Source organism: Triticum urartu, chromosome 2A (genome assembly GCF_056163025.1).
Source record: "Triticum urartu cultivar PI428250 chromosome 2A, HENAU_Tu73, whole genome shotgun sequence".
Classification (NCBI taxonomy): domain Eukaryota; kingdom Viridiplantae; phylum Streptophyta; class Magnoliopsida; order Poales; family Poaceae; genus Triticum; species Triticum urartu.
Window position 1 is genome coordinate 82,600,911 of NC_141874.1, and position 26,046 is coordinate 82,626,956.

Consider the following 26,046-nt stretch of genomic DNA (forward strand, 5'->3'; position numbering starts at 1 on the left):
ATAGTTTCCATAGCGAAACTTATGATGACAACAAAGAGGAATATCTTCTCTTTACCATATGCAACGGATATGGCAAGCACATTCTCTATGTATCATTGGCATTGCACTACACATACTACAAAACCTGTAGCACATATTACGTACGAGATAGTTTTCCAGAGTGTCTTTTGCATGACAAACTTGGCATTCCTGCTTTGGTCATCATTGACATTGGGTTGAAACCGAAACTACCAGCAATTCCAGTGGTTTATGATTATTATGATGCTACATTCTAACAATATTTGGATTTTATGTGCACTACATGTGACACAAGGAGGAAAATTTTAAGGCTTGTACACCTTAAAGTGTATGCTGGACCACTCAGACTCCTTGAATGCATCAAGTCGAGGTAAGTGGCTCTTCCCAACCATTGAGTAGACTATTCAGGTATTCTATGGTTCTAAAGGACATATCTACATGATGGTCTTAAGTGTGTGCTTTATTCACACAAAACCATTGGCTCATTATCCTGACATCGATTTCAAGCAAATCGAATGGATAACCTTGCAGAATTCTCCTTGAGTGCCTTCTTTATGGCCCTTGGATTAAAGTTTAGCAATTTGTCCTAATGTCTAGACTCAAAATGGTTTGGTAGAATCCTATCCAAAGAGTTAAGCTCATTGCATAATCTTTACTTTGAATTGCAACTTACCAACTTTACGTTGGAGTCGTGCAGTTTTACACGTTCATGACCAAACTGCATTATATTATTCCCTCTATCTTTGATACGTGGAAATCTACCAAGTATTTTCTATCTGCGGTAATTCGGTTACACGCCGATATCACCACCCGGCATACATCATTGGCCCCTCAACATATAATTGGGATCTATGTGAGGAATAACTGTATTTCCGTCAATACCTCAAGCCCCTCGAATGGGGAGTTATTCAAGGTCAGTATGTTGATTCAATGAGGAATATTTCCAGGCATTAGGGGGAGAATTCAAGTACCATAAAGAATGCCAGGAAATTAGTGGAATGTTGAACACATTTCTTCCTTAAATCCACGTACTCAAAGATCTGAACCGTGCGTTCAGAAGATTTGCAACACATTGCAAATAACCTGCCAGATTCATTTACTGACTATAAAGGTGTCACACAATCCTACAATCCCGCAAAAGTACGCCTGAAAGAGTGGAGGTAGCAACAAAATTCACTCCACTCCCCGTTCAAAGCAACAGGGGGAGATGTATGGCAGAAGTACATCAGGATTCAACTTCTTGCAAGTAAGGATATTAAGGCCCGTGAATCAGTAAATGCAAGTCAACTTCACGTTGATAGACACCTAATGGGTAGTATACACCCAGTGGACGGGAAACCTCCACCAACCCAGGTCATAGTGCACATAATGACCGGGACATCGGAATACCCGACTCAATCGCATTGGGAAATCGTGAGCAGTCACCATGGGTAACGATATTTCCATCAACTATATATTGATATATAGATTCTGGAGAATCATATAACCAAAAGTCTACAATTGTCGACATACATTTCTCAACTAGATTGCAAAAACCTTTCAAATGATTCAGATCCAAAGACCATGGCCATGGCAAAGTGTGAACAACACTCGGACTGAACTCAAGCAAAGGGTATAATCTAGGTAGAAATGATCTTGCTCAATAATGGGAAGGTATTCATAAGCAATACCTACACCAGTTTTTTTGGAAACAGAATTGAGAACAATGAGGTGGTGAAACAAAGAGCGAGTATTGTAGCACAAGGGTTCACGCAGATACCCAACTATTCTCCAGAGGTGGAATCTCTTTCCGGTAACTTATATCATTGGCAATACAAAATCATCTATCTCTGCAGTTGATAGATGTAGTGATTACATATCCATGTGGATCACTAGATTCAGACATATATGATTGATTTCCGATGGAATCTCAATTCTGAATCGAAATACAAAATGCAACATACATTGTGTAAAACTAGTAAGTCACCATACGACTTATTGTGGTCGGTACATATGGTACAACCGACGTAGTGAGTTCCTTATACAAAAGGATTACTCCTGCAAAGATGATTATGCATGTTTGTATGTCTGCAATGACGACACATGTAATCATCTAATGACGGAGTTTAAATGAAGGATTTGGGTAAACCAAAACACCGCTCATTACTATAACTTGAGCACCTTCATTTATACATTATGGTATACTATGTTGTCTATATCCAAGATATATTGGAGAAATTCATTGTGGACAAATATTATCAATCCATAACTCTCATGGTAGTTCATTCTCTAGATGTAGAGAATGATCTATTTAGACCAAGAGATGATGGAAATGAGATATTGGGACTCAACGTTCCATATGCCATTGGACCGACCAAACACAATTGGTTGGTACCAGTGGCGGATCTAGGATTTTGAACCAGGGTGGTCCAACCTAATAATATTTTTTTACAACTGCGAATGTACTAATTAATTTACCAATAGCACAAGATAAATTAATCAATTTTTTTCTCAAATAAGTCTCAATTTTGCATAAAAGAATCCTGCATACCTTGAAAAGTTCAAAGACTACCTGCATACGTTCATTCTTCCACCTTTGGTATGGAAAATGACGTGGCATAGCTCAGCGAGCGCCCATTGCGCCACCGTTATTGGGTTGTATATGTAATCATGTGATCATGATTGACATTCTGTTCTTCAATGTGACAATGACATTTATTGATTCAAAAAACGAGAACAATGTATCAATTTTTTGACCTAAACTGAAACAATTTGGTAGTAATTAGTAAAATTCTTGGAAATTACAGCTCAAGATGCCACATAGATTTTTTTTTGCCCCAAAGTGAAATAGTTCAGTTGTAAGTAGTAACATTCCTAGACAGAATTCAGCAATACTGCATTACAATTTATAAAGGAGCACAACAAGCCTAAATTCATAATGAGCAGTACTGGCAGGTGGCAGCATGCCGAGCAATGAGTAAGAGTAAACAAAAATTGGGGACCGAGCAGAAATCTCATCAAAGGTACCTCAAATCGTGCTGGGAGCGTGACGGCTGGCCTGCTGGAGCTGCAGAACGCCGGCTGCCAAGCGCCGAGCGCCGATAGCCGAGTGCGGACTAGGCTGGGTGCGGTGGCGCCGGGCCGGTGCGGGATGGGCATAGTCGCCGGCGAGGCATGGATCCAGGCGGCAAGTCAGGGCAACGAGATTGGCTGGAGCGTAGAGAAGCTGCGAGGGGATTTGGGGACGGGGAGCCAGTGCGCGGGCTACCACGGTCCACGGCTGTGCGAACGAGTCGAGGTTGTGGTTGTTGGGCTTTTCGTTTCTTTTCTTCTGGCCCATCTGCTAATCTCTTATGGACTATGGTATATATATGGGTTGTACCAAAATCCCAGGGTGGGCCGCGGCCCACCCTGTCCACCCTGTAGATCCGCCACTGGTTGGTACTCAAGAATATCTTTCGATATCTTCAAGGCATGAAACATTTTGTCTTGGTTTTTCAGTTTTGGAGAAATCTGAACACCAATATCATTGGATACATCGATCAGATCCCCACTATGTCAGATCGTAGACAAGTTTAGTGTTCCTACTAGGTGTGGTAGTCCTCTCATGAAGAGTCTTCGAAACAGACCTCATGGCTACATCCATCAACCATTATCTCAACGATAATGTTTCTTGTGTTGCTCAGATGCAAACAGGTTACATAATAAGCAATATCACTATATTGCATATCTTGCAAGTCAAATCAATGCGACCGATTTGTTCAGCGGGTCTCTACCAACTTCTATGTTTTGGTATGTAACGGCTTCGAATTTTGCAAGAATCAGGGGAAGTATCTTCCTGAATTGTTCCTATTCAATGCATCATATTATACTCTTTTTCCCTTCATGAGTTTACTTTACAGGTTCTCATAAAGGTTTTTAATGAGGTAATATCAACATGAGATCATATGTCATACTTCCTGTTTTTCCCACCGGGGTTTTGGGTAAGTATACATGACACATTTATTATCCTCTAAACTCTATGAGTTTTTCTCGTATTGAGTTAAAAGAGATAATGACCATTATATGTTGTATCATTTTCTCCTTATTTTTTCCACTGGATTTGAAGGAGTTTTAGCAACATATCAAACACCTATCTCCTCATATTTTTCCCACAGGGTTTTTGGAGGAGCTTCTCAAGATGATGATACTTACACTAACAAGCATGGATTAGGGGGAGTGTTAGGATTTAATTAATCCTATTAATCCCTGTTTTTCCTAATTGAGGCGGTTGTCTCATGTCCCTTTGGACGTACCCCTTCGGGGGCTATATATATGTAATCTCATTATCAATGAGAACGACGATTCTACTACTTGTCATTTGCCTCTTGCAATTACTTCGAACACCAATCATAGCCGAGTGCTCCCTCCTGGCACTGGAGTTTGATAGTATCACTTTTGATCACTGTAGCAGAGGTCAATTCGGCCGCGGATGATTTAGCAAAACATTGTATTAGTTCTGGCAAACTGCCATCCCTGACTTTATTCTTCACCATTATGTAAACGATCTGGCTATCATTTGATGAATAAAGTTTATGATGCTAAAAAAAGTGAAAAATCCTTTCAGCTGCATTTTCTGTTAACAAGATTCACACACTTTGGCAAGATATATTTTGACTTTCAATTATACTAATATATAAGTCGGGCAGCATATAAGTTTAGTCAAAGTTTATTTCATTTAGTCAAACTGACAGTCAAAGTTGACCAAAAAATGTGTAAAGTCCTTGTAGCACTATTTTTGAACTGGCCGCATTCGGCAAAATCGATGCTCATTTCCAGGCTTCATCCTGTCTCTAATTAATTTTCTCCAGGTCCTTTAGTGATTAGAAATAAAATTATGAAGTGCCCTGACGGCAAACCCTTGGATATAAAGATCAAAATTATGCAACGCAGGAAATACCAATAGCAGACAAGCTCTACAATGTCCTGAAGCACAACGGGAATGCACAGAGTAGCACAGTGGGGCGCCATGTCCTCCTGCAACCAGAAGACCTACCTACCTACCCGACCTAGCAAACCCGGCAAAAAGATCTATTATGTTATCCAGTCAGGTGCCTCGCTGACCACTTCAAGTACAAAAAGGAAACTACAAAGCCGGAGCAATGATTATTAACAAAGAATTTCTTAGTGTTTGCATTATTGTACACACACCGTCGACGACCATCCGACGGAGATGCCGTGGCTTCTGAAGAGTTCAAGATCATAACCTCAAAGCTGAAGGCATCAAGATGAAGGCAAAAAAAAGGGCATCATGCTCGTCTCGCCTCGAGAAAAAGCGCGGCATCAATCGAAAGATTGGAACTGATGCAAAAAAAAATAGTGGCAGCTGGGGCACCACACAAAATAATCCATCTAGTCCCTTCCTAGCTATCTCAAGCATGCCTGCGCTCCTGTATAGTATAATACACAAAATATTATTGGAGGAATGACCCAACATTGGGAAAAAAATAAGCATCAAAATTCTGAAGTAGCTAGAATGAATAATATAGCCACACACGACAATGGCATACAGTCACAAACGGCATACATACCAGATAAAGGTTTCCCTAATACTGTTTCTAGTACTGGTACTGTTGAATAATACTGGCATTAAATTGCTGGGCTTATGTAATCATTTATGTTCCAGGCTGATGTTCTGATAATAATTTCAAACGCAAGTGCTTCAATGGAACAAAGGCATTGATTGTACTCCCTCCGTCCCATAATATAAGATCGTTTTGCAAGATCTTATATTATGGGACGGAGGGAGTAGTAAATTAAGACAAATCGCAAATATAAGAAGCATATTAAACATTACTCCCTCCATTCCTAAAAGTAAGGCATATTTTGTTTCGTTAAGACATGCATTTGACCAATAATTACTCCATAAATACAAAGTTATATGACATGAAATTTGTGTCACTAGATTCGTATTTAAAATTAGTACTCTGTTATGATAGTGATTTTGCATCACATAAATCAAATATTAAAAGAGTAATTGTTGGTCAATTGTCTTAACGAAACGAAATACGCCTTATTCATCAGAACGGAAGTAATACATAATATTGAGAATCAGCCAAATACATACTTGTCTGTATGAACCCTTTGCCTAATCCTCTGCCAGAATCAGCTTGTGCCAAATGAGGTGCAATGAGGGCATCCAATTTGACAACCCAGAGTGCAACTGCAGACGTAGTTTGTGGCATCGTTTGGAAGTATACAGTAATGTCATCCAGATATGAACTAAAGCTTACTGCTGATGAGCTTTGGTACAACCAATCCTCATCAATTGCCCCAACAAAATCAACAAGAACCTGCAGGGAAGAAACATGGCAAAACAAAAGCCAGTACATACTGTATAAATTACCTGAAACTGAATGAATGTTCTGATATTACGATGTAAACAGGAAAAAGATACTGACCTGCAAAAGCTCGGGTAATGATGATGTTCGTCGCAGCCGCTTAACCCACAGGTTGTGCGAAGACTTCATCCACAAACCAGCAAAAGCTGCCGTAGGCATAAGTGCCTACATCAGCGCACACAGAATGAGGGAAAAAATATGATTAAGAAGCTGCTATGAAATACATACACTATTTGTGACCAAACAAGTGACTGGCGATCCAATACAGAAACATAACTCAACTTTGAATCACCATGTATCATGGTTTCTTAACGTAGATCCCAGACAATAAACACTGCGTAGAACAACCATTTTCTAGTACTCACCTCAATAGCATGAATGGCTGCTTTAAGTGCCTGTAGCTGCGAAGGAAGAACTTTATGATTTGGCACATCGTACAAATCCTCAGGCTCCCTGCATGTTGCCACATGTATAGCATATCTTTCTTCAAGATCAAAACCAACCTCAAAAGTAGAGTGGCATATTCTGCAATGTTTTTCATCTCTCCAATACAGATCATGACAACTATCACAATGAACAAGTGATTCCTTAAATGATCTCTTGCCACACTTAACAGCAGTAAGGGAAGAGTAGAAAGAAGTCCAGATCCATTTATCTAACGCTTGCAACCTTTCCCACTTTGACATCTTCTCATCACTTCTCCTCCCAACTTCAATTCCTATTGCAGATGATGCATTTTGAAGATTACCAGCTAGATATGTTGGAACAGAAGCACTGTCAATGTCTGATAGGGGTGAAGCTCCATCTCCACTACTTGGCTTGGGTGAATATCTGTTTCCACTGCTTGTCTCGGAATGAGAAGAATCAGATGATGCTGTGAGCGCAACTACACACCCATCTTCCAAGTGTTTTTTCATGCCTTCAAAAAGACATGATTGCCTCTTTTTCATTGATGCAAGAAGATGAGCTTCCCTGGTGCCTCTGATGTCCAGGACAGACAATAGCGAGAGTAAATCCTGCAATGCAAACAAAAAAAGAGCCAGTAACTTTATTTGTGGAAGTTTAACCTCGAGTGATTAAATAAGAGGCAAATTTAGATACTGCACAAATCAAGCAGGTGGGCAACCTGTGGTGAATCTATCACTTCCCAGTGACCATCTTCTGAGGACTCAAAGTAAACCCTACGGTGCCCTGGATCATCTGCTCTACAAGGGCCAAGGAAGAGCCAGTAATTGTTATATCTGCGATCTGATCCTAAGAGAACAATTTGTGGCTGATGTGCAAATCCTGTGGGTGATTCGTTAGCTCCAGAGTCAGCAATGTAATCCTGACTCCTCAGGCTTCCTGATTGTCCTTGCATAGAAGAATCAAAACTGTGCGAGCTTCCTGGTCTATTTAAGTACTCATCACTAGATTGGTAAATGGTTCTTGTACACTTCTTTATCTTCCCACCTGAGGCATGCGACTGTGCTCTCTGTATGCTAGACAGGACACTTTGTGGTTCCTATGAAAGGTAGAAAACAATAATATAAGATTCTGCAGCTTTCCAACAAGGCATACAAATAGAGAATAGAACATTTGTATGAAGGCTGATCTTTAACTTGGAACGTAAACACAACAAAGTTATCCAAGATTAAGTTTCCCAACAACTGAGAAATGGCTATTGTATGCATTTTTCACTTCGAATACTTCAAACGAGTTATACGGTAACATAAGGCAGGCACTATCCACTTAAGATGTCCATATACATATCCTAGTGAAAGTAGTATCTACTTAAAATGTCCATTTCTCTTAATTCTGCCTAAGCCGTAAGGAGACACAACCATAGTATAGTTAGGAACTTAGGATAATCAATTATAAGTGTGATCATTTATGTTAGTTGTGGAGAAGTGAATAAAGCACATCAATAGAAGAAGAAAATTCAGTGGAGGTAAATTTGCATAAATGGTTCATGGGTTTGGATGACTTAAAAGAAAAAAGAACTGACATAATGCCGTAATCTTCTAAAAAATGAGACCTTGCTCTCTTAACTCATCTGATCACTTCTAAGAACATCCAAACTATTCATGTACTTACATTACCAAGACAGAGCACTATAGTCAGCTAGCAAACTTCATACAGGGCAACATTAACAATAATGAAAAAGAATAATAATCCTTTAAGTCCTGGATGGTCGTTTTGCAAGTTCAGTACTCCCTCCGATCCATAACAAGTGTTGCAGTTTTGAACTAACCTTAGCTCAAAACTGCGACACTTATTTTGGATCGGAGGGAGTAATGTTTAAGCAATGATGCTTTGAACAAAGATGAGATGTTGCAATTGAAATATACCAGAAGAGAGTGAAGGTTACCTCAAGCCTTGGAACAGAACCAGCACCAGAAACAACATCTATCAAAGCAACCAAGCAATCCAGCTTCTCATCGATGCTTAGGTCTGAGTACTCGCCTTCCATCAACCCCAGAAGCCATCGTTCTCCAGAATAACTTTCATCAATTTCACTGCATTTATTCATATTTTTATGTACGTTCTTCTGTCTCCACCTGACAATTCTACTTTCATGCTCAGCATAACTCTCTTGTGGACCATCAGATTCATCACCACTGCTGCTAGCATCCCTATCATCATCAACAGTTCCAGAATCCTCGGTATCTGATCTAGGATCTTCTTTTCCTTTAATCCGAGGATCAACACGGAGACGATATGCAGAAGGCGCAATCTTCTCAAACAATGTGATGTCACTAGAGAGAATTGAAAAAATAAGCTGCTCTACTTCTGATGCACCAGAGAGATTAAGACCAATAATCTGAAAAGAACAATCAAGTAAATGCCACGGAGATACTCAACCAAAAGTATATACAGAAGGCCAGCTATCATCAATATGAACAGTTCATTTCTGAAACTACCTGTGGTGATTTGGCAAGTTCAGCAACTTTTAACCCACCGCTTCCTTTCTTAGACAATAGTGCAAACAATTCACCTTTCAGTGTACGAGGACGTAACCCATATTTAACCATTTGATTCTTTTCCTATAATTGAATAAAAGGATATATGTTACTTTGAAACATAATAGAAGTACTTGTAGGGGGGATCTATTGCTACAGCATATATACAAATATTGGTAGCTGTAACCTGAAAGGCATGCACACACATACAAGTGTGAGATCTAGAATAATGAGGTGTCTCATTAAGTACCTTGTTAAAGAAATTCCGATTCAGCATATGATGATCTGAACCAAAACCTGAAGCAACCAGAACCTGGCGTAGTATTTCAACCCAAGTAAGAGAATTCAGGGATTTGATCCAAAAATTCACATTGAATTCTTGTTCTCTAACCTGAAAGAGAAACATAGAGGCAAACCATTTAGCTACTGCATTTTTCAGATTCAAGTTCTTCAAACAGGAAGCAGGTATGCAGGATGACAGTTCTCTTATGCATTCATTCAAGACATTCGCCCTAATGAAGCAGCATCAAGTAGTCTGAATTCTATCTAGTTACCTCCCATCGAATCTATAAGAAAAGAAAGCAAGACAAATACTAGCTCAGTGAAACTCAGACTCTGGTCCACATTCTATGGGAAGTATGACAAGACGAACACCTCAACTGAAACAGAAGTTTGGTGCTGCAATTGACAAAGTCATGGAACTAAATAAATGTAAATATGAGAAGAATAGCATAGTCAGTTTCTTCACACAAAGTAGTATGATTTATCAGACCACATAGAAAGATAAGGATCATGTTGATGTCACACTTATTGGCTATTGCACGATCACTGTTACTCAATGTAATGAATTACGATGAACACAAGTCAGTAGCCTCGTGCTACTAGAAAACAAAGCCGATTCATCCTACGCTGTCATTTATTAGACCCTGTAGGCCCATATTGTTCTTCAAGGAAATCATTAACTTGATATCCAGAGTAGACTGGAACAGGAGCATAACAAAAAAAAAAGTGCATGGTAATGAAACGGCTCGACAAATTGCTCAACTCCAGCACTAGTCTAAGACCATATACTTTGACTTCCGATGCAGCATCATATTCGAACTATAAACTTTACACAGTGTGCAACAAACTCGCCAATACTTCTGCCAACATAAATAAATATACCCAACAAGGTACAATCAGACTGAAGAAAACTAATAAAATGAACCTACTACTAACTTCTCCACTCATTCAAAATTCATCTGTGAACTGTCCGACAATGCTGAAATGACGCCACAGCATAATAGCTCTAGAATAAGCACAATGTAATTCTATCTTGGAAATGAACTAAAGTGTACAGCACATTTCAAAACTCACAAAGTTCAGAAAGCTTAAGAATCTGCTATCTTTAGATGATCTTGGAACAAACACACTGCCGCTGCCCCTTTCTGTGTTTAACATAAGTAGCTTGAGAAGACTGACATGTACTTTCCCCAACAACGAGGAGTCCTGGAGGTCACATTTGAACAATAAGAAAATACAGCAAATTATACCAATTTCAGGGAGATTTAACAAAATTTGCACCTTCTCATGGAATGCTTGTGCAAACTCATCAAACGTAAAGGGATGAACATCCATACTACCAAAATGTGTGTAGACAAACCGGACAACCTGCCAAGAATATTTTCGAATTAACAGATGCTGGCCACAGTTTCAACATGAAAACTAGTAGAGGAAAGGTGGGCGCACTAAAATCTACGAGCACGGCAGTAACACAAACAATAAGTTTAGGAAGAAAGAATTTTTCAGTTAACCAAGCACATATGGGCTATTTAGATTTTTAACAACATGCTTAGGCCATTAATGTTCCAAACAAAATAACCAAATACTCCCTCCGTAAAGAAATATAAGAGCGTTTAGATCACTAAAATAGTGATCTAAACACTCTTATATTTGTTTACAGAGGGAGTATATTATAGGAGACATGTCTAATATTCCTGCTGCCCAGATGCAACTAAATCCGGTAAACTACTGGTTGGATTCATGAGCAAAATTGATACCAGTATGCAAAGATTATTGAAGCCAGTCTTGTTCCACGACCAGCATAAGACATGTATGATCATTCACTAATCACTATGCAGTAAATTCCATAAGTTAATAGAATATAGAAGTTGGACAGACTGATAATGAGCTTTTTTTTCATTTCATGTAATGTAAATTCCATTAATGATGATAATACTACTCATGTATTCTCAAAGTAATGTGTTGCATTTAACCTGGAAGAGCTTTTTCACCATTTCAGGTGATGACTCCCAAGGTTTTGTGGGAAATGGTTGTTTCATCCTGACACTTGGTGGAGGAAACCTGGCAAGTAAATCTGCAAGAGAAGCACTAATACTTAAGTAAATTGGCTTATATTAGAAAAAATGAGAACAAAGAGGTAGAGGATGATATTGCAAACCTTTACAAAGGGGGCAGCCATGTCTCCCAGTGGAAGAAAGATGAGCTGAACATCTTAACGGATTAGGACCTGCTTGTAACTCACTGAGCTCAAGCTCCTCATCATCAACTAAAGTAGCCTGTTCAGTTCGTAGTTCTGAGGATTCTGATTCATCAACTGAAAGATGGCACTCCACTGAAGGATGCTCCGTCAAATCAGTAGCTCTGCCACATGGCACCTAAAATAGCGAGAAATCACCATTAGCATACTACACAAAAGGCAGATTAAGTTCCGTCTAACCAGATTAAAAAGGTCAAATTGCAAATATATATATATATATAAGGGTTTTAATCATTTATGCCACTAGTTGTGTCCCTCTACTCAGTTTTGCCATTAGATGTTACAACTGCTCAAAAATGCCATCGTTCTGTGAGATGCTTGCTCAGAAATGCCATTAGATATCTCAAGAATGCCATCGTTCCATTAGATGTTTGCTAAAAAATGCCATTAGACATCGTTATTGTCAAGTCAAACTCATTGACCATGTTCCATGACGAAAATACCCCTATACCCACATGTCAGCTCTCTCTATCTCACAATGATAAGTGTGGACCCCACTTATCAGGAGTAAGCAAGCGACTAATTTTAAAGGAAAATAAGAACGCTGTTGGGATCAAGTGGGACCCACACTTTATTGTAGTGAGATAGAGGGAGAGCTGGCATGTTGGTCTATAGGTATTTGGGTCATTATAACATGGCAAACGAGATTTGTGCTGACAGTAATGGTGTCCAGTGGCATTTTTAAGCATGTGCCTAACAAAGCGATGGCATTTTTGAGCAGTTAAAATTCCTAGTGGCGAAATAGAGTAGTGAGACACAACCAGTGGCATAAATGATAAATTAATAGCTTTACAGGTCTAGATTCTCATTCTAGAGGACGCTCATTATCTCCATATGTGGACTTCTCCAAGTAATAAAGCTTACCTTTCTTTTACTCGGTGGAGGTCTACTCTTCTTGTTTACTTTCTTCCGTGGCGAAGTTTGTCTCTGCACCAAATAAGGTTAAAAGGAGGAAATTCTGAGTTGCTAATTCAGAATATACAACTACAAGTTTCAAATAACATAGGCTGTATCAGATCAAATTACATAAGCAACTTTACTTGGGCAAGCTTTCCACCACAATCTTCGAATGGTCTCAATGACCTCAAGCAACCACTTTCATCAATGAAACTGGAGCAATCTTGAATTTCTGCAGTTTGGGAATACATTGCATGCCACACTGTCATTAGACCTTTGCCCTTTCCATGCTTCCTCACAGGATCATTGTTCTCAAATGGCAAAGTGGATCTCTGAGCAGTAGGCGACATGATCTGCAGATGAACATTTTTTTAGAAAGGTGGGCACCTGACGTTAGAGGTCTCAATATAACAAATGGAAACAAATTAACATGGATTACAATTACAAAAAGGGACAATAAGCACAAAATGTCAGTTTAACTGACAGCATCTTCATCTCAGGCACTAAAATAATTTGTCAATCAGCAACTGGCAAAAGAACACAAGAATTTTAAGAAACAAATACGGTGGATCTCTAATCTTACATGTAACAAATAAAAATGAACATTAGAGTGCCTTCAGAAAGACTGTTACAGCAAATAGCTGAATAAAAGTGATACTAAGGCAGGAACTGTAAATCTTTTATACCAATTCAAATGTGAGAGCCATCTCTTGGCCCACAAAATACATGGGATTTCTTATTGTATATCCTGGCCCAAAAGTTTCCAGAAACCATTGTTCTAATTACAAAAAAGAGGCCTGATAATAAAATAAAGATAATGCTGGATCAGACTGACTACCAGCAGTCCAGCACAGAAGATGACACTAGCTCATGATCATGATGGCACCAAATGGTATGGCAACAACAGGTAAACAATGATTAACACAGGAAAAAAATATGTGCTAGAAACGACAATGAAAATGTGTACTTAGCCTAAATAGTGAGTTAGTAACTATGCTTTCCTAAAAGGCTCTGGTACTGAAAACCAAAAATTATGCTTGACCATACTGACTATAAGCACCAGTCGTCATTAGCCACACACAGTGAGACAAGGCACGGCACCAACAGGAAACAAAAGCTGTGCTAGAAATGAAAATGAACACTTGAGCAACCTAGCAATACCTTTCTCTTCTTCAAAACGCTTTGATCCTGGTAGGATTGATGTCCTGTGGTATCTGCGATCAATTCAACATGATATTGTGAGGGTATTAACCGCATCTACAGAATGCAATTCGAACATTAAGTATGCAAAATATGTTAGCAGCATTAGTGTTAGCAAAGATCAAATGGGGATTGAAGGTGCTTGCAGATCCTGCTAATTCTACTCTCCTTGTTTACTCAGAAGTCTAGTTTAGTGCCATTACAAAGCAACCACAATTTGAAGCACAAATGAATAGGACGAACACAATCAAGCACAAGCTGCTCGATGCAATCTCCGTATTACAAATGAGTGAAGCCCAACAAAAAGGTTGGGACTTCCATAGCATGCTAACTCGTTAACACAATTAGTATTATTTTGAGATGGACACAAGAATGGGGGAATGCATGGCCGAAAGAGAAGGATGCAACTTACATAGCATGGTAAATAAATAATTACAGCAAATAGCAGTGTTTTGAGATGGAACATAAGAAGTGCTACACTTACCAAACAAAAAATGAGATAATTACCAGAGTTGTTAATAGAACTGTGTGGTTGATTAAGCTTCAAATCAGGTCTTTTGCATGGCTTAACCTACTGGGACACATAGATAGAAAAATATGTCTATGATGATAAATGGCTTTCTCAGTAACCTTTAGTGCTACTAGAGACAGACCCCTGACATGGACATGTGCCCTTTCAGGAAGGGGATCAAAATCACCCCCAAGAGATGGATCATCCTTGCCGAAGACTTTCCTCAGAATATAATCCTTCGGAAATAGGACCTGTGATCGAAGTGTGTGTTTCTCTCCTACAAGGCTCATACTCCTACCAAGAGTAATGTCATCCTCGGGCTGCAAACCCGCAATACCTTGCATTGGAGATTGACTTGAATTGGAAGACCTGCTGCTGCTACATCTAGGCCAATTTGATCTTGCACTAGCTTGTGTTTCCATGTGAACCTCTGCAGCTTCCATGTGCCTCCTCTCTTTCCGCCTCCGCTCTTTGAACCATATTCTGACCTGGTTGTAAGTCAAACCAACAGATGCCGCATACTCTGTCACGTCCTCCGGCTTCGGATATTGTACCTCTGGATCAGGAAATTTTTAGCCACAGCACAAAAAGTTGAACAACAAAAAAATAAGACATGCCAGCAGGAAAAGAGGTTGAAACACTAGCACATGTTTACCAGAATAAAAACTCTCCAGCATCTGGATTTGCAGGGGAGATTTCTTTGTCCCTGCATTATCGCTCTTGGCTAGAAATCCTTTGGCCATCATCTGGAGAAAACCATAATTAGGTATCAGCGCACAAAGCAGGCGAGTGACAGTAAACACCATGTCACAAAACACTAAGGCCCAGTTCTTTTCAGCTTTTGATTCTCCAAAATCAGCTTTGGGGAAACTTCTCACAAAATCAGCTTCCCACAGAATCAGCCGTCGAGTTATTTTCTAAGATTGTGGTCTGGGATTATGGGATGAGTTGTGTGCTGGAATGTCTGTAATGTCCCTGAACTAAAACTGGGTGTTGATAGTACCATTGATGATAGCATTCACATTAAAAGTAGCATTCAAATTATTAGTAGCAAATAAATAAGCAAAAAAGAACCATTCACAGTTGCATTGAGTAATCACAGTAGCATTTTTTTTAACCAAGTCATCTTCCCTTCACAGTACCATTGAGCATTCACAGTAGCCAAAGAAATTACATGCCTGGTCCATGCATCCATCCATCTACGAAAAACCTAGCACCATTGATCCATCCATCAAGCAAATCATGTACTAAGCATCCACATACATCCATCTTATCCAACTTCCATCGTTCCATGTGAAGGAGAGGAACTAGAACGGAGTGATGAACAAAAACCGAAGGAGGAGAGGCTCACCAGGCAGCGGTGCAAGGAGAGCTGCAGCCGGCGGGATGGGCTCGTTGGGGACGACGGGGGAAGGGAGTGGCCGGCGGGATGGGCCCGTGGGGGCCGTGGGGGGCGGAGGAGTGCAGGGCCGTCGGGAGGGGGGCGGAGGAGGCGGGACGGATGAATTCTTGGGCCGGCGGGATGGGCGCGTGGGGGCCGCGCTCGCCGGCTCCTCCAGGGCGGCGGGGAGGGCGCCGGTCGTCGGAGGGGGGAGGGAGGAGGAGAGGTAGGGGCGACGCGGGGACTGCAACCTGGCGGCGGGGAATGGAGGCGGCGGGAGGGAGAGGGGAGAGACGCCCAGAACCCTTACTGACGAGTGGGCCGCCGTTTTCCCTTAAACCCTTGGAGAAGGGGAATGGCCGAATGGTTAGTTTGGAGAAATACCTGCGGTTTGTTCTCCTTCCACGTCGGCCCCTGCAGCTGCAGGTGTTGCTCCCCAGTTGTGCTGTCACTGTTCTCAGCATTTAAGCTCGTGAACACAAATTTAGATTCGTGAAGCTACCATTTACCAGGCTAGTTAGAATTGTAAAACAAACCCTGAGAGAAGCTGAAGAGAGATCATATTCTAGGAGAATCTTGCAAAAGAACTGGGCCTAGTGTTTTGTAACATGGTGCTGCTTTGTGCGTTGAGACTCATCTTCTTCTTTTTATACAAGGAATATATTAATATCACGGAAATATCAATTACATCAAGTCTCTATACCAACAAAATGTCAGAAACGACATTCAGGATGCACACAACCTGAAAGAGAAAAAAAGAATTAAAAATAGGTTCCACGACGGTAATCAACTCCTCGCAGCAACAACCCGACAAACTACCGCCAAAGACAACACCCGGAATACGTTCTCCAAAGGCCACGCCTCCAAGGAGGAAAACAGTGCACAAGCGCCGTCTTCGCCCTATCAAAGATCTTAAGTTTTCACCATGGAAAAAGTATGAACTCTCAAAACGATTCCTTGAATAAAGCCATTGCCAGACACAACCAATAAAGGTGAGACCTTAGGTTTTCACCATGAAAGTCAAGACTCGGCACTCGAGGAGCGCCACCAAACTTGAATTCCTCTAGTGCTTCCCCCTCCCCCCCCCCCCCCACTTGCCAAGTCTGCTCCTGCAAATCATCAACACCGGGCTCACAGTTACCAGATCCAAAATGGATCATCGGCCCCCCTGAAGCAAAATCTTCAGCGCGTCGAAGGTCCCCTCCGCCAACATTGGCCCTCCAATCTCAGCCGCCATGACCTTCTCCACCGCAGTGTACACCATGGAAATTGAGATGCCCACATGTCCCATGGTTTCGACAACAAATCGGAGCTTCGCGCCGCACCATCGTGAAGCCACCCGGGCGGATATGTGTGCGCATGACTGGATTCCATCCTATCCAGATATCCAGAAGCTTCATACGCCAATTCAAGAAGATCTCTGGTAGAAGATCCAGAACACATCTGATGGGTAGATCGAAGAGGAGCAAACACACTAAAACACTGCCTTGATGCGAGAAGAATGCTAGGACCACCACCATTATTCTGAAGACTCTCGCAAGCCCCCACGCCGCGAGTCACCACCAAGCAGGAACGACAGAAGAGGAGAGGGCAGCCTAGCTCGCATTTGCAGGTCGTCGCCGGCGTGCCCAGGGACACAGTCAGTTTCCCCCGCAGCACAAGCCTTGACTGGGCCCCAATGGCCTCGGAGCGCTGCAGCCCAGATCGAGACCCGGTGACCTAGATCACACACCACACAAAGTCGAAGACGGCCACGGCGGCGGCACGACCTTCCCTTCACTCCGACGGGGTCCTCAGGCACCGGCCAAGACAGGCGCGCCGCCCCATGCCCTCAAACAATGTCCTACCTCCTCCCTTTGTGATGCTGTCGAGGAAGCACCTTCCCTACCCACCGTCTTTGATGGGGCGGGCGCCGCCACCGCCGACGGCATCGGTGACAGTGATGGCAGGAGACACAGATCGAAGGAGTTACTAGGGATCAATGGGAAAGGGCCTCCAGAGCCGCCCGGGAGGGGAGCGACTCGGGAGACTCATCCAATGGTTCACTTCACTCCTTTTTCGAGGAGTTTTTTTTCTTTTGAAAGGAGATTGGCACGGTGGTTTGCTTTGCCAAACCTACGAAGCTTTTTTCACAAACACAACATAGACAGAGACGCTCACATGCTCATTTTTATGAGTGTACGCATATACATCACATCCTATCATTTATGAGCACCTTCGAAAGGAGTCAATGAAGAAGTCTCATTATTTGAAATGCTAGTAGACGATAAAGCCTGGCCACCAAAATTACACACCACAAGATGGCCAGACTTACATGGGAGCGAGTATTAATGAGGCCTTTCCCCTCACCTCATCAACAATATGTAATCACTATAACATCACCGCCATATAAAACGAGCGAAGGGGTAATGAATACACAAATGTTGAATTGAGTCACCCTAATTGCACAAAGCAAGGTCTATTGCTTTGTGTCTAGTCTTGTTTCAGAAAGAAAAAAATGGTTTGGTGATGAAGTTTTTTTCATCAACAGGATCTAGTTTCAGAATGTCCTGGAACAAAGGTCATGTTTCAGAAAGAAGAAAAAAGGTTTGATGATGAATATTTTTTCTTCTGCAATATGGGTCTTGTTTCAAAAACATAGTCCCGGTTGCATAAAGCGCTGGAGGAGCATTCCGCGTTAGAGCGTGCGAGACCAAGCATTGCAACACGACGCATGTTTCAGAAACATAGCTTCAGTTGCAGAAATCGCCAAAGGAATGCCCGACATGAGAGCTCGTCGTTGTCGTGCTGGAGTAGAGGCAGCTGCTCGGGGTGCTGGGCGGGAGGAGGCGCGACAGCTCCGACCACCAGCAACGTGCCATGGCGGGCCAACAGTGTTGTCTTGACGGACCTTTGCAACAAGGTCCTTGTTGTAAAGCCCCTCAGTTGGCTGGGGCGGTAGATCGGACAGCTGTTTCGGGCAGCATCCGACGGCTAGCGAGGCGACCGATGTAATCAATTTATCATCCGGCAGACGTGTAGCATTGTCCTTTTTATTTTTTCTCTTCAGAAATTATGTGCAGTAGAGACAAAATCCCAGAATAAATGTGTGCAGTTTGCGTCAACGCAAAAAAAATCATCTCCACTGACGAATTTCTCCGTTTCATATTCCATAATCATCTCTCAGAACCAGAACACCAAGATACATTACCACCGGCCACGTGAATCGCAGCAAGTTACCGAGACAAAGTTTATACAGAACCTCATTAAAACAGCTTCCAGATTTTCCACACACAGACAACCAAATAAGACTAGTAAAGCCGAGACAAATGTTGTCCGTGGATCAAAATGATATATCACCGAGCTAAAATAAAACTAGCAGAAAAGAGTAAGTTTTAGTCGCTATCATCTTCGTCTTCTTGCGTTTCAAGCTGGGAGACAACCTTTTCTATGAACTTCCTGCGAACGCCTTCCATGACATTGTTACGGGATGAATCGCCACCACCTTGTCCATCATTCAGTACTGGGTCTGAATGGCAAAGCGCCAATGCAACAGCTGGAATAAACAGAATGGAAGTCTAGCATAAAGAGCGGAAGACCGTGCATGACACTTAAAGATTCCGTGCGCTCACATCAGTCGGTGTAATTTAAGTGAGCAAGAAATCCATTGTCGTTTCTTATTCACATGACATATTCGATTTTAATGGTAACAGCAGCATAACTGTGAACTAGGCATGCCACTGTGTTAGGCACTCATCTAAAATTTGTTCCCTCGATTTTTTTTTTCTTCTGTTTGTCATATGATGCAAGGCAAACATACAGCAGGACCATATATTCACCGTAGACATGCCTGTCGCCCTGAACATGTTTTCCTCTTAGTACGAAGGGAAAAAACCTCATCCTAAGGTCAAAGATTATAGTCACGTTAAGCCGAATTGCGAATTGTATCGTGCGACTGGCTAATTGCAACTTTAAGCGCGCGCACACACACACACACGCACACGCACACGCACACGCACACGCACACAGTCTACTGGTGTGTACTGACAATATTTTTGCCCAACCAACTAAAGAAAGAAGAGTAACTTGAACTAAGATAGTGGAAACTGATTGTGTGGTACAACTTACATTCAGGTGTGCATTTCTTTCCACCAAACTTCTGTAGACCAACATAAGTCCCTTTGACAGCACTGTTGTTGTACACCAGTATTGTAGGAACATTTCTATCTGGGTAGTTGGGAATACAGTCCGTGGAAATAATTTTAACAAACTTGGTTTCTGCATATTTCGGCGCCAGTTCCTCCAGGCAAGTCTCAAGCAGCCCACATTCTGGTATCCTGCGATAAGATCCATAGAAGTCTCAGACAATGAACAGTTTGAGGTAGTATTTCTTCCTAGAGTCATTTCTGTATTATAAGCACCTCTGGGAAACAGTTAAACAGCATATAAAGCAGAAGCACTGCAAACGTCTCACAGAAGCATAGGGCATAATGTCCTTAAATCCTTCAGTTTCCAGTCAAAATGAGTATAAATCAAAATACGAGCACAGGGCTTTTCGTAGGCTGCTGCTCTGTGCAGTTAAAGATGGGATCCAACCTGTTCTGTTTGCGGAGAGCGTGTGGAGTAAATCGAAGTAGAAAAGAAGAGGAAAAATATCATGGTGTGGTATGGTTTGCTAAGCTAGGTTATCTTGTTTATTTTGAAATGGTAGTTCAAAAATCACGTGCATACAAGGTCAGATTTTGCCAAAACTATTTCAACACAATTATATCTCTGGATAACAAATTCCAAGAACCATAGTAGATAGTACTCATTTTCAAGCTGCCATTTTTAATCAACATAACAAACACTCCCGCTGTAAAGAAATATAAGAGCATTTAGATCACTACTTTAGGCCCTGTTTGTTTGGGCTTTTGCTTCTGCTTTTGCAGCATTTCCACTTTGGCCAAAAAGCCATAAAAGCTCAAACAAACCGTAGAAGCAAAAGCCCAAACAAACAGGGCCTTAGTGATCTAAACGCTCTTATATTTCTTTGCGGAGGGAGTATGTATAGTTCGACACTTAGTTACGAATAAAGTTCTACTTACATGCCCATAAAAAAATTAGCTGTTTCTTGGTGTAGTTTTTGACAGAAGAAGGGCATCATATCGTAAATAGGATGAATTTCGCCTTACGCATCCTTGTAGAGGAAGACCACAACCCAGACATCCGGTGGAGCCTGCGAAACCTCACGCACAAAATCAGAGCCTGTGATGGGCTGTACTGCGCCGAATCTGGCAGTTTTTGCTGCCTCCTTGAGCTCTGCAAGCCTCATCCTCCTGTAAGCACACCACAACATCAAAACATCAGACAATTGATGGACATGGATTTCTGGCTCCATGGATCAGAACGACACTTTCTCGCAAGTGGTACCAAAACAACTGAAATTGTACAGTAGTGCCCCGAGTCCAGATCAAAAACAACTGAAACAGACCAGATTTCTGTGGAAATCACACGAATTACCTCCATCCTACCGTGTAATTCGGGTCAAACCAATCACGAAAAGCACTAGTGGAACACATCTCATGGATCACCAGACGTGCGGGAGACTAGATCGAGGCCGATGGGGAAAAGAGAGGGGGCGCACCTGTACTGCTCCAGGAAGCGGTCATCGTCGAGGTCGTCCTCGAGCTCCTCGAGCTCGTCGGGGTCGCGCGCGTCGAGCCACTCCTTGGACTTGGGCTGCTCGTCCGCGTCGACCCTGGGGGCGAAGGGCGGCGGCTTGAAGGGCTCCGGCTTCTCGGGCAGGTTTCCGAGTTTGCGCTGGATGTCGTCCCACTGCGTGGTCGCCCCCTCCACGTCCTTGTACACGAAGTGGTAGTCCGCCATGGCCGAGCCTCGAACGAGCGAGCGAGCGAGAGAGAGATCGGGACAGGAGAAGCGGAAGGCCAGTATACCTGGCCATGGCAGGCCGTCTCGAACGGCCCGACCTTGCCCATGGGCCGGGGCTGGGCCTAGATTTTGAGCCCAATGGTCGGGCCGGGCTGGGTTGGGCTTGTTGTATTTGCAATTTAAGAAAGAAGCCCGACCCGAGGCCTGATGAGCTTTTTGACTGATGGGCCGGGCTTGGGCCGAAAAACTAGGCCTGACGGTTGGCCCATGCCTAGGTTTTCTGCTTTGGGCTTTGTTAGGCCCAACCCGGCCCGAGTTATGCCTAAGAATGCCGAAGGGGAACGAGGAGGCGAGAGAATGGAAGAGATCGGCTGACAGGTGGACCCCACGTACTCGCGCTAGACGCTATTGCGCATGGGATCTGGATCCGCGTGTGGCAGGTTGGGCCCGCTTGTCATTCATATAGAGGCTTTCCGCTGGATGAGACGGTGCCACTGATTGCGAACCAAAACTAAGGAGAAGAAGCAAAGCGGGAGAAGATCATTCTTCGGGGCAGCGGAGATGACGGTTGGTCATCTCGCCAACGACACCATCCTCTGAGGCCGCGAAAGCACGATGAGCTCCTCCTCCTCGTCTGCCCTTGCCCTCTTCTCCTTCGATTTTGCTCGTTGTTGTGTTTGCGGCTCGAGATATATTTTTGTTGGTGAAATGTGGGGGTTGGAGGTTAGGGTTCTTCGTGATGCGGTGAATTGGGAAGATTTGAGGTATTGTTTACAGCCAAAAAAGAGTAGTGTTTGGTTGCAATAAAAAAGTGTGACTACAGAAGATGGTTAGCACAGAATTATTCAAAAACAGATAAAATTGGAAGGAATATTCAAAGTAAGAGCAAAGCTGCATCATTTTTTTACGCGTCAACAGCGGGCTTACGCTGAACCATATATTCCAAGACGAAAACAATTATAGAGAGGAGCAGAGGAGTACAAGAGGAGGGGGGGATAACAAAAGTTCAGAGAAAGTAAAAGAAGTTTAAAGGAAATACATAAGGCCTATAATCTCGTGGCCAGGTGGAACAACATTGATCCCCAGTCTTTGAGCAGAGATTGTCTCTGAGCATTCTTGCACCGATGGACCAAAGCATTAGATCGCCCGCTGCAACTCGACCAATGCAGTGTATGCCCCAAGTTTCATTTCTAAATACTTTTGCATTCCGCCTTTTCCAAGTATTCCCGAACACGACGATGATCACAGTAGAGCACACTTTGTTGGTGGTTGCACCCAGGCAAACATCCAGCAGACTATCTGGCCGTCCATCATGAAGGCTCTGGAGTTCATCACACAGAGTTAACAATAGGTGGCATTAAATAAGAAGGCGAGTGATACTTTCACAAGCACCACAGAATGGGAACACATCTGAGGTGGCGATTGATCTCCGGAAGCGTCTCTCATTGGTGTACACACGGTCCTTGCATGCAAGCCAAATGAAAAATCTGCTTTTATTCGGCTCATAATTCCTCCAAATGGTAGGAGCGAGTTGGTCGATCGGTTGTGCTAGCCAAAGCATCAAATAGGCCATTTTGGTTGTAAGAGGTTTGCCTCCGTGTTTGCGAATCCTCGTGTCCTGTATCTGCAAATTCAAGTTACCTGTTGCCAAAATAGCACGCAATTCCCCCAGATCACATTCAGCCGCATGAGATAATCGATTTGTGAGGTCTAGGTTAAGTTCCGTAGAAGCCAGCACCGAGCCACAAAGGCAGACTACCGCTTTGCAGTGTGAGAAAAGGGCTGGGAAACGAACCGCCAGGGTGTCAGTGGAGTTGGGTAGCCACAGGTTGGCCCAGAAGGAGGTGGACTGACCATTACCCACAGAAACAATGGTGATGGATAGGAAGAAATCAATGTTGGAAATATGCCCTAGAGGCAATAATAAAAGGTTATTATTATGTTTCCTTGTTCATGATAATTGTCTATTGTTCATGCTATAATTGTATTAACTGGAAACCGTAATACATGTGTGAATACATAGACCACAACATGTCCCTAGTAAGCCTCTAGTTGACTAGCTCGTTGATCAATAGATGGTCATGGTTTCCTGACCATGGACATTGGATGTCATTGACAACAGGATCACATCATTAGGAGAATGATGTGATGGACAAGACCCAATCTTAAGCGTAGCACAAGATTGTGTAGTTCGTTTGCTAAAGCTTTTCTAATGTCAAGTATCATTTCCTTAGACCATGAGATTGTGCAACTCCCAGATACCGTAGGAATGCTTTGGGTGCACCAAACGTCACAACGTAACTGGGTGGCTATAAAGGTGCACTACAGGTATCTCCGAAAGTGTCTGTTGGGTTGGCACGAATTGAGACTGGGATTTGTCACTCCGTATGACGGAGAGGTATCTCTGGGCCTTGTCGGTGTCAAAACCGGCAGATCTCGGGTAGGGGGTCCCAAGCTGTGTATCATGGATCGATGGGTAACAGGAGACAGGGGACACGATGCTTACCCAGGTTCGGGCCCTCTTGATGGAGGTAAAACCCTACGTCCTGCTCTTGTTTATATTGATGAGTATAGGGGTTACAAGAGTTGATCTACCACGAGATCGGAGAGGCTAAACCCTAGAAGCTAGCCTATGATTATGATTGTTGTATATGTTATCTATCGACTAGCCTGGCCTCGGTTTATATAATGCACCAATGGCCTGGGATAACAAGAGTCCTAGCCGAATACGCCGGTGGGGAGGAGTCCTTGTCTTGATCACCAAGTCTTGTGGAATCTTCCATGTATGCGGCAGCTGTCCGAACTGGCCCATGAGTATACGGCCATGGGGGTCCTCGGCCCAATCTAACAGATTGGGAGATGACGTGTTGAGTACCCCCTAGTCCAGGACACCGTCAGTAGCCCCCTGAACCGGTCTTCAAGTTAGGGACGCTCCTCGATTCTTCCGAACTATTCTTCATCTTCGGTTGTCGGTCTTGAAAACTGGTTCAACAAATTTTCTCATCTTCGATCTTGAGGATCGCCGAAATGCATTCGACGAGTTTATACGTCGGGTATCCGAGGAGCCCCTTTAAGTTTTCGGCCTTTATCAATGCCTTGTTATTTTTATGCCACACCTCGGGTTTGAAGTTGTTCCCGGGAGGCAGTGTCCTCTTGCGTCCGAGCTCCAACGTCGGACTGCATTCGAGGTATCTTTTGCAGACGAGCACCAACGCCGGACCGCTTTCGAGCTCCAACGCCGGAATGTATCCGAGCTCCAACGTCGGACTGTATCCGAGCTCCAACGCTGGACTATGTCCAAGCTCCAACGCCGGACTATGTCCAAGCTCCAACACAGGACTATGTCCAAGCTCCAACGCCGGACTATCATAAATCACCTTGGTTCAAAAAAGTTGAAGGAGTTTAGCCGAGCTTAATGCCGGAAATGCCCTCTATGGAGCCAGCCACTAGCGCCGAGCTTTAGGCCGGACTGCTTCCGAGGTGGTGCACCACCCCGACTGTGGGCCGATTTTTTGTCAATATTTTTGATTGGTGCAATTTATTCTCTACCGAGATATATAGCCAGTAGCCCTCAAGGTGTGTAACGGTCTAAAACCCGAGATGCCCCTGAAGGATGATGTAAGACCGCTGATCCCAGTAGCCTCTGAGACTCAGGTTGATTTGCAAAATCGGCCTGAGGATCAAGTCCTAGCTCGGCAGAATACTTCGGGACACAAAAAGCGGCATGCTCAGTCCTCAAGACTCAGGTTGGGTGCGGCTGACCAACCTGGGGATCAAAATCTCCTCGGAAACTGTATTGCACTTAAAATTTTATGCATTGGATAGGCAATGCAGTAGCCCCCGAGACATTGGTCGGGTGGCAACATCAGATCAGGGGATCGATGTGCCCCTTTAATATTTGTAAATAATAAGCCCGAAGCCCAGTAGCCCCCGAGCCTTAACGCGGGCACGGGTGGCCGAATTAAGGATCCATATCCATAGTAAAATCACAAATTATGTGTAATGACTCTATGTATCCAAGTACTTTACGTCATTAATGCTCGGATCCGCATTGTACAAAACTTTGTTGACCAACCATCGGCTTCAATCTCCTCGGCCAGTAGCCGAGGAGTGTTTGTCCTACTTTATAAAGCCTTTATGAGGGCAAAGATTTACGACAAACAAGGCAAACTGGCCATACGATTTTATAAACAAAGGTACGTAGAGAGATATGTTATATTACTGTTTAACATAAGAAATGTCTTCCAAAGAAAATAGTCCCGCTAGCGGTTCCTTTCTTTGGGTTGTCATGCTAAGCATGATCATGAAACCTCAGCTCTAATGTAAGAGCAAAATATTGAGGATTTAGT

General features: G+C 42.9%; 2 protein-coding genes across 4 annotated transcripts; both read right to left on the reverse strand.

Annotated features, from left to right (window-relative positions):
* Positions 1-4,904: 4,904 nt before the first annotated feature.
* LOC125535823 (homeobox-DDT domain protein RLT3-like) lies at positions 4,905-16,172 on the reverse strand. 2 transcript variants are annotated; one of them, XM_048698892.2, is made up of 18 exons: positions 15,818-16,172; positions 15,122-15,212; positions 14,804-15,022; positions 13,917-13,969; positions 12,899-13,108; positions 12,723-12,785; positions 11,760-11,976; positions 11,575-11,675; positions 10,883-10,969; positions 10,676-10,807; positions 9,570-9,710; positions 9,281-9,403; positions 8,728-9,180; positions 7,504-7,881; positions 6,743-7,393; positions 6,438-6,542; positions 6,104-6,329; positions 4,905-5,426 (listed from the first exon to the last, which is right to left on the reverse strand). In XM_048698892.2, the coding sequence occupies exons 2-18, from the start codon at positions 15,210-15,212 to the stop codon at positions 5,404-5,406; spliced, it is 3,273 nt and encodes a 1,090-aa protein (XP_048554849.2). In that variant the 5' UTR covers positions 15,818-16,172; the 3' UTR covers positions 4,905-5,403. The 2 variants fall into 2 exon arrangements, with proteins under 2 accessions (XP_048554849.2, XP_087399359.1); XM_087543233.1 differs by lacking the exon at positions 15,818-16,172 and having other exon boundaries at positions 15,122-15,287.
* Positions 16,173-18,972: 2,800 nt separating this feature from the next.
* Positions 18,973-21,748, reverse strand: LOC125535824 (uncharacterized). Of its 2 annotated transcripts, none has more exons than XM_048698894.1 (4): positions 21,453-21,748; positions 21,001-21,144; positions 19,955-20,163; positions 18,973-19,355 (listed from the first exon to the last, which is right to left on the reverse strand). In XM_048698894.1, exons 1-4 carry the CDS (start codon positions 21,692-21,694, stop codon positions 19,222-19,224), a joined length of 729 nt encoding a protein of 242 aa, XP_048554851.1. In that variant the 5' UTR covers positions 21,695-21,748; the 3' UTR covers positions 18,973-19,221. The 2 variants fall into 2 exon arrangements, with proteins under 2 accessions (XP_048554851.1, XP_048554850.1); XM_048698893.1 differs by having other exon boundaries at positions 18,973-19,382.
* Between the last annotated feature and the right edge of the window lie 4,298 nt (positions 21,749-26,046).

Excerpts from the sequence above, each read along its gene's own strand:
- LOC125535823 (XM_087543233.1), bottom strand. The coding sequence starts at position 15,272 with ATGGTGTTTACTGTCACTCGCCTGCTTTGTGCGCTGATACCTAATTAT. Across the intron at positions 11,977-12,722 it reads CTCCACCGAGTAAAAGAAAG|GTGCCATGTGGCAGAGCTAC; the intron begins GTAAGCTTTATT and ends TCGCTATTTTAG. Across the intron at positions 10,808-10,882 it reads CACAAGCATTCCATGAGAAG|GACTCCTCGTTGTTGGGGAA; the intron begins GTGCAAATTTTG and ends TGTGACCTCCAG.
- LOC125535824 (XM_048698893.1), bottom strand. The coding sequence starts at position 21,694 with ATGGCGGACTACCACTTCGTGTACAAGGACGTGGAGGGGGCGACCACG. Across the intron at positions 21,145-21,452 it reads CGCTTCCTGGAGCAGTACAG|GAGGATGAGGCTTGCAGAGC; the intron begins GTGCGCCCCCTC and ends GTGTGCTTACAG. Across the intron at positions 20,164-21,000 it reads GTCTTCCTCTACAAGGATGC|GATACCAGAATGTGGGCTGC; the intron begins GTAAGGCGAAAT and ends ATCTTATCGCAG.